This window comes from Pichia kudriavzevii, chromosome 2 (genome assembly GCF_003054445.1).
Source record: "Pichia kudriavzevii chromosome 2, complete sequence".
Lineage (NCBI taxonomy): Eukaryota > Fungi > Ascomycota > Pichiomycetes > Pichiales > Pichiaceae > Pichia > Pichia kudriavzevii.
This window is the reverse complement of record NC_042507.1, coordinates 126,103-138,760: the sequence shown is the minus strand read 5'-3', so window position 1 is coordinate 138,760 and position 12,658 is coordinate 126,103. Positions and strand designations below refer to the sequence as shown.

The following is a 12,658-nucleotide window of genomic DNA, read 5'->3' as shown; positions in this document are numbered from 1 at the left end:
TAAAAGAAAATAATAGTTATGAAAAAAAAAACCTGTGAAATGGAAAGAAAAGGAGCCTTAAGCGGATTAAGTAGTAAATAAGTCAATGACCATTCATGCTATTTTGTGTACTGTTGCTTTGTTTATCAATAATAATACCTAGTGGCTGGTACCTTATTTTGGCTTCATCAATGTATTCGTTATCATCATCGTCATCATCATCATCTCCTTCGCTTGATTGTTCAACATGAGAAGAAAACTGGGTGGAATTTGCATTTGTACTACTGGTTTGCAAATTGATGTTCTTCAAATGGGTAGACAGGCCGTCATTAATGTATGATGAAGTGGTAGAATCAGAATTGATGTTAGTATTAGCATTACTGTTACCGTTGCTGCTGATGCTGCTGTTGTGATTGTTACTATTGCTGCTGCTGTTACTACCAAGTTGAAATTGTCTTGGGGTATTACCACATCTGTCCTTACCAAAATTAATCTTACATTTCTGGTAATCCGGATTATTCCGGATGCCATCAATTGCCTTTATGGCATTTGATATATTGGTGAAGTTAACAAAACAACAATGTCTCTCTTGAAAAAAATTGATTTGCTCAATATCACCAAATTCCTTAAAATCGTTGAAAAGCTTTTCTTTCGAAAAGACAATCTCGGGAATTTTGTCTAATCCACCAATATAGATGTTTCTCGAAGCACCATTACCAACAGCTAGATTGATTGAATTAGGTAAAGGCCCGGAATGTTTACCCCAACCAACTTTGATCTTTCTATTGTGTATAATTAACCCATGTAAGGAAGACATTGCATAAAACTGCGCAGCCGAAATTGGATCAATGAAAGTTATGAAGCAAACATGCTTTTCTTGGATTAGTCTGATATTCTGTAAAATACCGCCTCTGACGACGTTACAAATTTCTTCGATTGTTGAATCAGGATGAAGATTTCCTAAATAAATCGTTCTATTGCCTAAATTTGCATTACCACCGGTAGATGTAGCAATCATTGCTGCAGCATTAGATTGTTGGACTAATGCATTGGCAATTAGATCTCTGTTAACTTGAGTGAGAAAATTATCCTGGTTTGGATTTAATCCAAGGTATTGCGCAGCGTTGTGTTGTTGGGTTTTGGTTATGAACGCACATCTATCCTTTCCATAAAAAATCCTGCGGTCTTTGTATTTCTCCACCAAAGGTAAAGACTGGACACATCTTATAGCTGCGATAATAGACGTGAAGTGGACAAAAGCTATTCTTTTGTCTAGTAATAACTTTATGGTATCGATTTCACCAAATTCTTTAACATCTTGTCTTAATTCATTCTCCGTAATTCCATCCGGTAAGTTTCCAATGTAAACATTCCGTGTGGCGTTATATCTTTGAACACATGAAGCAACAACAGGCTGAACGGGGCTTGGCTTCCCCCAACCAACTTTAATATCCTGATTGTTGATGGCTAACCTTTTCAAGATGGCGTCGGAATGAAACAAGGTTGCCGGTTTTTCATCCAAGAATGAAACAAATGCACAGTTTTTAGATGGAATTAACTTGATTGACTCAACGGTACCCGAGCGGACATGGTTTAAAATTTCATTGGCAGTAACATCTTTGGGAATGTTCCCTAAATAAACAGTTCGAGAGGGAACGTTTGATAACTCTGGATTATAATTGCCAAAAGTATCAATCGGAGATGGAGTTGCATTTGAGTTAGAATTCATGTTTAAGCTTGTGTTTAGTTCTGGTGAAGATAAATCATTTAGGCCCATCTGAGAGTTAACGCTTAACTGAGGGGTCATTGCAACAGAAGCCGGTAAAAGCTGTGATTGGTTATTGTTTGGTGGTAAAAGAGAAGTTGCGTTGGAATTTTGCATCATCAACGGTACAGAGTTTGGATTCAAAGACGACAATGGAGTGACGGATGTTGAAATTTGCGGATTGAACGGAAGGTTCTGTAAATTCGATTGACTCAGTAAACTGTAGTGAGAGTTACTAGTATTTTTTTCCATCTGCTGAGAATAAATGCTTTCGTTATTCATACTGTACGACTGTGATTGTTGCATTGGAATATTGTTATAGGCATTATTTTGGGTGGAAGGCAACGGAAACTGGTACTGTTGCTGGTGGTTGGGATCACTTTTCAGTTGATGAGATATATAGTTATTGATGTTTGACATTATAGATGTGTTTCAAACTAACCAAACAATGGAAGTGGGAAATAAAATAACAGGCTGTCTAGAGCTGTTAATCAGTGACAAGCTTATGAATGTTTGAAAGGATGTATTTTGGCAAAATTGAAAACCCAGTCGAATAAAGAAAAATGCAAAAAGAGAAAAGGTACAAAGAAACTAAACCTTCAGAGCCGAAAAAAGTTGAATTTTTTTTTATCAATGGATAAGTTAAATAATAAGACTTTAATAAGTTGCTTGCTATTTGTTCTTTTGTAATATTCTCCTAAAAGCTAGTATATTACCCGGTATATTTTAAATGCGTAAAACTTTGCCTCCAACTAAATAGTTTATGTGAGTTATGAGCTAAGATGAAAAAGTATAGGGCAGCTTTGACCTATTGAGTTATGTTATAGAGGGGGAAAAACACAAATACAAGAATCCAAGTAGAAAGCAAAAAAAAGAAACATCATCAACGGCTGGACAGAAATCAAGTTGTCAAAATTTACTAGTTTTTCCTACTGTAGGCACTAAATTTAATGTTGAACAATGTTTTTCCAGCAAGTTGACCGACGCGTCGTATTTATGATTTTTTTTTTTTTGTTCCTCCACACGCACGCATTTTCTCGTTTCGGTTTATTGCAACATGTTTTTAGCTTCAATGTCAGGTCAACCGAATAAAACTGGCTAAATTACTTTGATTTGAATTAAATTTTGGATTGTAAAAGCTTCAGTAACTTCACCACAGATACAAGCATTTTGCTTAATTTGGCGGGAGAGATCATACACGTAGCTGGAATGAATTCAGGAAATGGTATGAGCGGTCAGAGTTATGACCAGCATCTACAGAGCCAGTTTTCCTCAAATTTAAATTCATTTATGGACCCCGTTAATCAACTAACTCAAAACAACCAATCAAATCAGCCTAGTCCATTGAATCAATTTACACAGACTAACACAGTGGGATCTGGTGGCAATAATGAGTATTCTACAAATCAGTCAAATCAGCTTGGTATGAATCAGATGAATATTCCCATCAATCAACAGGTAAGTTCTCAATTTATGAACGATCATAGCAGCATGTTCAGTAATACGAATAGTGTAAACGATATGAGCAGCGGAAGTCCGTTGAATCATATTAATGCATTGAACAATATGAATAGTCTAGGAAATATAGGGAATATAGACCATTCTACCAATTTTAGCCCCACCAGTCAATTTAATCATATGAATAATATGAGCAACATGAATAGCATCAACAGTATGAACAACATGAGCAACATGAGCAACATGAGCAACATGAATAGCATCAACAGTATGAACAACATGAACAACATGAACAACATGAACAACATGAACAACATGAACAACATGAACAACATGAACAACATGAACAACATGAACAACATGAACAACATGAACAACATGAACAACATGAACAACATGAACAACATGAACAATATGAACAGTATGAACAATATAAACGTTATGGGAGCTATAGCTAATACTAATAACCTAAATAAAATGAATAACGCAAACAATGGTAACAATATGAACAACATCAACGAGGTGAGAAATATAAATAGCTTAAATAATAATATGAACAATATCAATCCGGTAAACAGTTTGAATAGTATGAACTATAATACTATGAACACTATGGGTAATCTCAATTCAGTCAGCAATATGCAAAATTTGGGCTCAGTAAACCAGGTAAACAATTCAAACCAAGCAAATCAATTCACCAACAGAAATCAAAGCTTCCAAGTGCCGAATGCCCATCGGCCAGGCATAAACCACCAGACCTTGAGTAATAATGGACAAGTATCCAATGCTGAGTATATTCAATCCCTTTTGCGGAAGCTCCAACCTGAACCAGGTATGACCAAGCAAGAAAAATTTAAACAGTTATTGAAAAACGGCGAATTGACCAGGTCTGATGTTCAATTGCTGCAACGACATCAGGCGATGATTAAGCAAGCGCATATAATGAGACAAAGGCAAGCACAACAACAATCTCTACAAGCACAGATATCACAGCAAACTTCCAGAACTGCTGGGAAATCCATACCGGGGAAAACACTTCCTAATGCATCAGGTTCTGAAGGTTTTGCCGGAAATATAGCTGGTAAAACCGTGCCTGGGAAAACTGTACCTGGGAAAACTGTACCTGGGAAAACGGTTCCAGGGAAAACTGTACCTGGTAAGAGTATAACTGCTGGAATCAGAAATAGCAGATCCTACAGTCAAAGTCCTGTTGCTGGTAAATCCATGCCAGGAGCCCAGCAGGCCCAATATCAAGATAATATGAATGTTATTAGTCCGATGGGTGCTGGTATGCCCGTTAAGAATGCATCTGTAAACATGAACAACCACGCCAATGTTCCTAATAATCAGTCGTTGAACACTTTGGTTAATACGTCAATAAACGCACCTGTCAACAAGCCTGTCAATAATCCAATTAACAACGCACAGGTTGCAAAATTAAAGCAAAACGAGCAAAAAAGACTATTGCAGCAACAACAACAGAAATATTTTGGATTAACTCCCGAGCAATATGAAAAACTGACACCACAACAGAAGCAAATGGTGAAAATGCAGTATTTAAGACGAAAAGCAAAAACTCATCGATTTTATGAAGCAGATCAAGAACTCCTGAAAAAGTATGAAAATAGTCCTCCCTCTATGGACTTCCATATTCACGAAGATCACTATAAATTTGGCAATAGCGATAATTTAATTCCAAAATCTGACCCTTCCATTAAGGACTTCTTGAGACACGTTGCAAAAAAGCAAATACCTGACGCTTTGATGGAAATTATTAAGGATGGTAATATACAGTTGTATGAAGGCAACATCATCCTCAGGATTTTTGATCACAGAACTAAGGCAAGAAAAAATGGTATCAAAAATTCACCTAGCTTAACAAAATCGGAACCAGTTTCTCAGTCAAGTGATGGTGTCACACCCCAAAAGGATGACAAAGGGGATTTGGCCTCTAGTAAAAAACCGTTTAAGGAATACCGTACGATTTTGAGATTAACTCAATCAGGATTATATGAAGATTTTTGTTTAACCACAGATACACAACTTTTTGGCGATTCGTTTGTTCTAACATTTGAAAGTGAGCTTTTAACTGCCACTGCAAGAAATGTAAACCTGCAGCCAATCCAAAATCCATACTTGCAAGATAAGTCATTATGGCCGACTGAACAAATGGTTTTGCCTACTTATGATGAAGTGAATGACAAAATGGTTTTCCCACACCGGAAAGACATGAGGGAAGTTGTAAATGAACGATTTAGGCCAAATAAAAAGAGAAAGTTGATAGACTTTGAGAATTACAGTTATAAGCCACTCCATAATGACGAATCACAACTGAATTCTAAATACGAAAAAGTCATGCTGATTATGAATGAATCTTCGGCACATAGTAACATCTCGATAAACAAACAGGATATTGAATTACCAAGGTTCGAAAGGTTGAGATTCGTTGAAAGTTTGAGAAGGCAAAACTTATTAAACAAGGAAGTTAATACGAATGGCTTAAACTCAGAAACTTCTAATGTAGGAGGATACACGGGGCTCTCTGGGCTTCGTGGTGTGAATACCAAACCTTTTTCTGCGGGGCTACCTACAAAAAATGATAACATCACTGAAGTAAAAGCCAACACTCAAGATGACGAGAAAAAGACCACAAAGCCGAACACTAAGGTGCCTGCATCCAAGAAAAAAGCTGATAAACCAAAGAAGCCACGAAAGCCAACGAAGAAACAGCTTGCTGCTCAAGCTGCTGCTGAGAATGGTACCCCTGTTGAGACCAAGAAAAAGAAAACACCAGCCAAGAAAAAAGCATAGTCATCTACCATGTAATATTTTACATATCCCTGTACTTTTAGAGCCTTTTATACATCCTTAACTACTCAAGCTTCTCGATACAATACATCAGTAATTGATACAAATAATCTCGATCCTTTGGGTCAAAAATCCATAATCCAAAGGCTTTACCATTGAAATCTCTCACAATAATCAACTCGTCACTTTTTTCTACCAACAAATTCTGGTCAGATTCAATTTCTGACTGTTTTAAATATTTATCACCTAGAAATCCTAAGCTAAAGTTTTCTGGTTGTGCCCGATTCAAAACTAGCAGGCCGAATCTATAGTATTCACCGTGCTCTGAATTAACTATAGTCTGGACGTCCAACTTTTTAATATCATCATCTCGATAGTTATCCCAAATACTTCTGCGTGAATACACAGCGATAGGCCCCATGTATGAGCTCTTGGTCCAATCCTCTATGTCCTCATCATATTGGTATATCACACAGTAGGAAGATATATGAAGTAATTGAGAAATTGATGGGTCATATTTAGCAATAACATTAAACGTCAAAGCTTGTTTGTAGATTTCAATAGTCTGAGATGACGATTCCTCTGAAGAATCTATGGTATCGTTACTCTTCTTTGCATGTGTATCAACACAGGACATTGTTATACCTGTTAAAAAGAAAAATGAAGCATCAACCTTCAATTGCAACATCAATAACACTCCCATTGAAATGCATGATGTCGCAAATTTTCCTCCTCCGTAGACTCGCTCTTCACCAATTTAGAAGTTGAAACTTTTGAAAAAACAATATGGACACTATCTTATGCTCAATAATGTCAAATAATAACGTTTATATACGTATATATACATGAGGTACAGCTATGGGTAAAAAAAAAGTGGTAGATTAAGAAGGTTGCATATATGAGTCACTGAAGAAATAAACTAATTACTTCTCTGCTTTCTCCTTCTTCTCTTCCTCGGCAATCTTATCAAATTCGGCCTTCCAAACATTGTTACCTTCTTCCTTACCAATGTCTTGGAATAAAACATCAAACACATCTTGGTACCAATCAGCAGGAACTGGAGTTATACCTTCCTTGACATTTTCAGGCAGTTCATTCCAATCAGATTCATTGCCCTTAGGGAAAATGATTGTTTTGACCCCTGCTCTCTTTGCAGCAATTGTCTTTTCCTTCAAACCTCCAATTCTGAGAACCTTACCGGTAAGGGTAATTTCACCCGTCATTGCAACATCTGGTCTCAATGGTCTGTTAAACGCTAAAGACAAAAACGATGAAGTGATTGTTATACCAGCAGATGGACCATCCTTTGGTGTAGCACCTTCAGGACAATGTAAATGGATTTGCGCCCGATCAAAGAACTTATTGTCGGGAAAATTTTTAGTTAAAAACATCTTGGAGAATGAGTAAGCAATTCTTACAGATTCCTTCATGACATCACCTAACTGACCAGTTCTTTCTAGCTTAGAATGAGAGTCTTTAGTAATTGCATGCTCTAATACCGATTCAATATATAGCGCAGAACCACCCATGGATGTCCACGCTAGCCCCATAACAACACCTGGTGGCGTCGTTTCGTATAATCTATCTGCAGTGAATACCGGAACACCAACATAATCCTTCAAATTTTTCTCATCAATAACTGCTTTATAGGTATCTGGGATAACTATTTGGGGAGTCTTAGGTTCCTCTTCAGATGCTCCTGTTGCAACGGTTTCCTCTTCTCCTTCTTTCTCAATTTTATCAAGCACAGTCTCCTCAACCTTTGAGTCTTTGTCTGTTTTTCCTAAGGTCTTCTCAGCTTTCTCAGTTGCAGCGTCAACAACTGGTTCAGTTGCATGTGCTTCCTTTTCTTCAGCAATAATCTCATCAATCTCTTCTTCACCTACAGATTCAACGGCATTTAGAGCAGCCTTTCTATATATCTTATCAATTTGTTTCTTCAAGTTTCTGACACCAGATTCTCTACAGTAATTTTTAATTAAGGCTCTGATTGCAGACTCGCTTAGTTCCACATTGACGTTTTCTAGGCCTGTATTCTTCTTTGCCTCTGGAGCTAGATATTTTTCAGCAATCTTGATTTTTTCGTCTTCAATATAACCTGAAATTTCAATGACCTCCATACGATCTAACAAAGGACCTGGGATTGTACTCAGGGTATTTGCAGTACAAACAAATAGTACCTTGGATAAATCAATTGGAATATCCATGTAATTATCTAAGAACGTGCCGTTTTGTTCTGGATCTAACAATTCTAACAATGCGGCAGATGGATCACCACCGTTGACAGAATGAGAATGAGAAATTTTATCAATTTCATCAATTAAAATTAAGGGATTCTCTGTTTGAGTTTTCTTCAACGCTTGTACAACTCTACCCGGTATTGCTCCAACATAGGTTCTTCTATGACCCTTAATTTCTGCAACATCACTCAAACCACCTACTGAAAATCTGTAAAACTCCCTATTCAAAGATTTTGCAATCGATTTACCAATAGATGTTTTACCAACACCCGGTGGACCAACAAAACAGATGATCTTACCATTAATTTTATTTAGAAGTTTGCCAACAGCAATGAATTCAATGATTCTATCCTTGACATCTTTCAAACCATAATGATCTTCATCTAAAACTTTCTTGGCTCTTTTGATGTTATAATTATCAACTGATTGTTTACCCCAAGGAATTTGGGTTAACCAATCAAGGTAATTCCTGGTCACCGTAAATTCAGACATTACTGTTTCTAAGGTTTGAAGTTTGTTGATTTCTTCATCATAAATTTTTTTGACTTCTTCTGGCATCTTCAAACTCTTGACTCTTTCATTATATTTGGCAATTAGTTTATCTCTACCATCGTCAATACCTAGTTCTTTTTTGATCCACTTTAATTGCTCATTTAAATGGTATTCTCTATGTCTTTTAGACATTCTTTCCTCAATATCTTTTTCGATTTTCTTTTGCATTTCTTTGTTCATTAGTTCTTTCTTCAACACTGTCAATGCCATTTCTAACCTTTCTGCAATATTGGTGCAATCTAAAATTTTCTGTAGATCTTCTTGACTACCTGCGGTAACAGCAGCAGCAAAATCAGCTAGTTTTTCAGGACAATTAAAAATATCACTGTGAAGGGATGCACTAAATGTTGCTAGTTGGTCACTAAATGATCTGTTGACCAGAGACATTTCTTTTAAAACATCTAATATGGCAGCAGTTAGAGAAGTCACAACCACATCATTTTTATCAAAGGGCTCATCTTCAACATTAGATACATTTGCTAAAGTAATTGGATACTTTTTCAAGAATTCGGTTGGGTTTTCTTCTTCAACAACTACTGGTTCATGTGGTTGTTCAATCAAGGTTTCAGAAGAATTTTGTTCATCATTTAATATATCTGATGGATTAATTGGTTCATCTCCTTCTTTTTCGCCAATAATACCCTCAATTGGTTGCTTCTTAGCCTTAACCTCGATATCAGCGTCAGAGACACTAACAGTAGAAACATCTGATTTTTCGTTACCAATAGCTGAGGGTGGGAAAAGTTCATCTATTCTAATTCTTTTATGGGGGTACAAAACAGTCGTTAAGGTTTCCACACCAGTATCTTTATCCTTAGTATAAACATTAGATGTGATTTGAGCCAGCACACCAGTCTCAAAAACTTGATCTTTTGATTCTATGACGTCACTTTCCATATTTTCATCCTTAAATAAGAAACAACCAATAAAAGGATACTTTCTATCCAACGACTCTTTAATGGCTTTGATGACATTGACATCAGAAATGATGACTGCCTTGTAAAATCCAGGGAAGAGTGGACGACGCGATATTGGCAAGGCTACTATTTGAGGATATACTTCTGGAACTTCAGCTAAAGTCGATGAAGAGGTGGATCTCGCTGATTTTGGCTTGGCACCTTTGGAATCATCACCATCTCCGCTATCTCCTGGAGTAGATGGACCTGAAAGATTTGAGGCAGCCGCATTTGAGCCACTAGACAATTTAGAATGGTTTTCCCTTTTGGTGATTCCCTTGTCGTTATCATCATTCTTATCCTGATCTTTGTTGTTTGGTTCGTCGTCCTTCTTCTTATCAGCAGTATCGTCCTTTTTAATAGAATTATGGGAATCCCCAATATTTGTGGACTTTTTCGATGATTTCAATAATGTCTCCAAATGGGGATTCACAAATGGAGTGACTTCAACACTGGAGGTTTTCCATATACTCGACAGTTTGACTGACTCTCCAATTTTGTCATCATGAATCTTATTAAGTAACAACTTTGTTTCTTGTGCAGTAAAACCAGAAGCAAATCTCTTGTTCAAAGCATAGGTTCTTCTAAGAAGAGATGCCCTGTATGAGAGAGCCCTCTTGGATTGATTAAACATCCTTTGTTATTCTATAATTTTCAAAGAGATAAAACAAAGAAGATGGTCGTTACCTATTTCTGTGAGGAGGGCAAAGATCAGGAACTTCACGGTGAGGGAACTTCATAAAAATTATTATTTCCATCGCTGCGAGTAGTTTTGGTGAACCGCGAGTGTTTGGTGGAATGGGGTAGTACACGCCAATACTGCTTGGTATGGTATAAATACTATATATCTGTATATTTGCACACGCAAAGTACTGTATTACCCGCAAAACATTTGTGAAAAAGCTACAGGAGCATGTTGGAACATGTGTGTATGATACCAAAGAAAAAAATATTCATATGCAAATAAAAGCCAATAAAAGAGGTTAAATCATAAGACGTAATGGGTTGCTATGGGATGGAACAAAATAGAGATGTAAATAAATAAATAAGTAGATTAACTAATAAATAGGTTGCTAGATAGAATGTTATATTTATCGAAAACAAATCTAATCCTTTGGACCAATCATGTTTTCTGGTCTAACCCATTCATTGAATTGTTCTTCGGTCAAGTAACCTAATTCCAATGCAGATTGTTTCAATGTCAAGCCCTTCTTGTGTGCATTCTTTGCAATCTTGGAAGCCTTATCGTAACCAATGTGTGGGTTCAAAGCAGTAACTAACATGAGAGATTCATGTAGTAATTTATCAATCTTGTCGGTATTTGCAATGATACCTTCAACACAGTGGATTCTAAAAGAATTACAACCATCACCTAATAACCTAATAGAAGATAACAAGTTGGAGATCATAACTGGCTTAAAGACATTCAATTCGAATTGACCTGAAGCACCTGCAAAGGTAATACAAGAGTGGTTACCAAAGACTTGGGTACAAAGCATAGTCAAAGCTTCGTTTTGAGTTGGGTTAACTTTACCTGGCATGATGGAAGAACCTGGTTCATTTTCTGGTAAAGCCAATTCACCATAACCACATCTTGGGCCGGAACCCAAATATCTGATATCTTGAGCGATTTTGAATAATGAGACTGCAACGGTATTCAAAGCACCAGACATTTCAACAACAGCATCGTGAGCTGCAAGGGCTTCGAATTTATTTGGAGCGGTATAGAATTGTAAACCAGTCAATTTGGTGACTTCATTTGCAACCTTTTCAGCAAAACCTTTCTTGGTGTTAAGACCAGTACCAACGGCAGTACCACCTTGAGCTAAGTATCTCAAATGTTCAAGAGCAATTTCGATTCTTTTGATACCATTAGTACATTGTTGAACATAACCAGAAAATTCTTGACCTAAAGTTAAAGGAGTTGCATCTTGTAAATGGGTTCTACCGATTTTGATAATATTCTTAAATTCATCGGATTTCTTTTGCAATGCATCTCTTAGTGCAGTTAATTCTGGTAATAAATGGGATGAAACTTCTGTAACTGCTGCAATATGCATGACAGTAGGGAAAGTATCATTAGAAGATTGGGACATATTAACATGATCATTAGGATGGACTGGAGTTTTAGAGCCTAATTCACCACCCAAGATTTCAATTGCTCTATTAGAGATGACTTCATTGGCATTCATGTTAGATTGAGTACCAGAACCGGTTTGAAAGACAACTAATGGGAAATGGTCCATTAGTTTACCTTCATAAACTTCGGTTGCAGCTTGTTGGATGGCTTCAGATAACTTTGGGTCTAAAGCACCAGACTCAGCATTGATCTTAGCAGTAGCCTTCTTTAAAATACCAAAAGATTTGATGATTGGTTCTGGCATAACTTCTCTCTTACCACCAATTTTGAAATTTTGTAAAGATCTTTGAGTTTGAGCACCCCAATATTTCTCATTTGGGACTTCGATGTCACCAAATGCATCTTTTTCGATTCTTTTTGCAATTGAGGTAGTTGAGAAAGCTCTTGTTGACATTCTTGCCTTTAATGATCTAGCAGCTAACATTTTTTAGAAAGAGAAAAAAAAAACAACTAAACGGAAAATAAAAGCAATGCGGGCAGAGGGGAACAGGAAACGCCACAAGGATAACTGTTAGTATTTATCTTAGGAAACCAAAATCCAGAAGCAGCATTAAACGAAGAGATAATGAATCATCAAACAATCGCAAGGCGGAGAAAATAATCGAGCATGTCGGAAATCCAACTTGTGTCATAGGGGTAAAATGCCGGGTTTTCAAGTAGTGAGGGGGGCCAAGTCGGACATTCTGTACAATCTGTGAAATCTAAAAACATCCGCATAAAGGATGCATGAGAACGAAAATTTGAGCTAGGACAAATGGAA

At 36.8% G+C, this 12,658-nt stretch overlaps 5 protein-coding genes across 5 annotated transcripts; 1 reads left to right on the top strand and 4 right to left on the bottom strand.

Annotated features, from left to right (window-relative positions):
• Window positions 1-82: 82 nt before the first annotated feature.
• On the bottom strand, window positions 83-2,164 carry C5L36_0B00750 (uncharacterized protein; the record flags this gene model as incomplete). The annotated part of the gene is made up of 1 exon (XM_029464426.1): window positions 83-2,164. One exon carries the CDS (start codon window positions 2,162-2,164, stop codon window positions 83-85), a length of 2,082 nt encoding a protein of 693 aa, XP_029320285.1.
• Window positions 2,165-2,953: 789 nt separating this feature from the next.
• On the top strand, window positions 2,954-6,013 carry C5L36_0B00740 (uncharacterized protein; the record flags this gene model as incomplete). Its single annotated transcript, XM_029464425.1, has 1 exon — window positions 2,954-6,013. The coding sequence occupies one exon, from the start codon at window positions 2,954-2,956 to the stop codon at window positions 6,011-6,013; it is 3,060 nt and encodes a 1,019-aa protein (XP_029320284.1).
• Window positions 6,014-6,074: 61 nt separating this feature from the next.
• C5L36_0B00730 (uncharacterized protein) lies at window positions 6,075-6,713 on the bottom strand (the record flags this gene model as incomplete). Its single annotated transcript, XM_029464424.1, has 1 exon — window positions 6,075-6,713. The coding sequence occupies one exon, from the start codon at window positions 6,711-6,713 to the stop codon at window positions 6,075-6,077; it is 639 nt and encodes a 212-aa protein (XP_029320283.1).
• A 220-nt stretch (window positions 6,714-6,933) lies between these two features.
• C5L36_0B00720 (uncharacterized protein) lies at window positions 6,934-10,392 on the bottom strand (the record flags this gene model as incomplete). The annotated part of the gene is made up of 1 exon (XM_029464423.1): window positions 6,934-10,392. The coding sequence occupies one exon, from the start codon at window positions 10,390-10,392 to the stop codon at window positions 6,934-6,936; it is 3,459 nt and encodes a 1,152-aa protein (XP_029320282.1).
• Window positions 10,393-10,864: 472 nt separating this feature from the next.
• Window positions 10,865-12,322, bottom strand: C5L36_0B00710 (uncharacterized protein; the record flags this gene model as incomplete). Its single annotated transcript, XM_029464422.1, has 1 exon — window positions 10,865-12,322. One exon carries the CDS (start codon window positions 12,320-12,322, stop codon window positions 10,865-10,867), a length of 1,458 nt encoding a protein of 485 aa, XP_029320281.1.
• Between the last annotated feature and the right edge of the window lie 336 nt (window positions 12,323-12,658).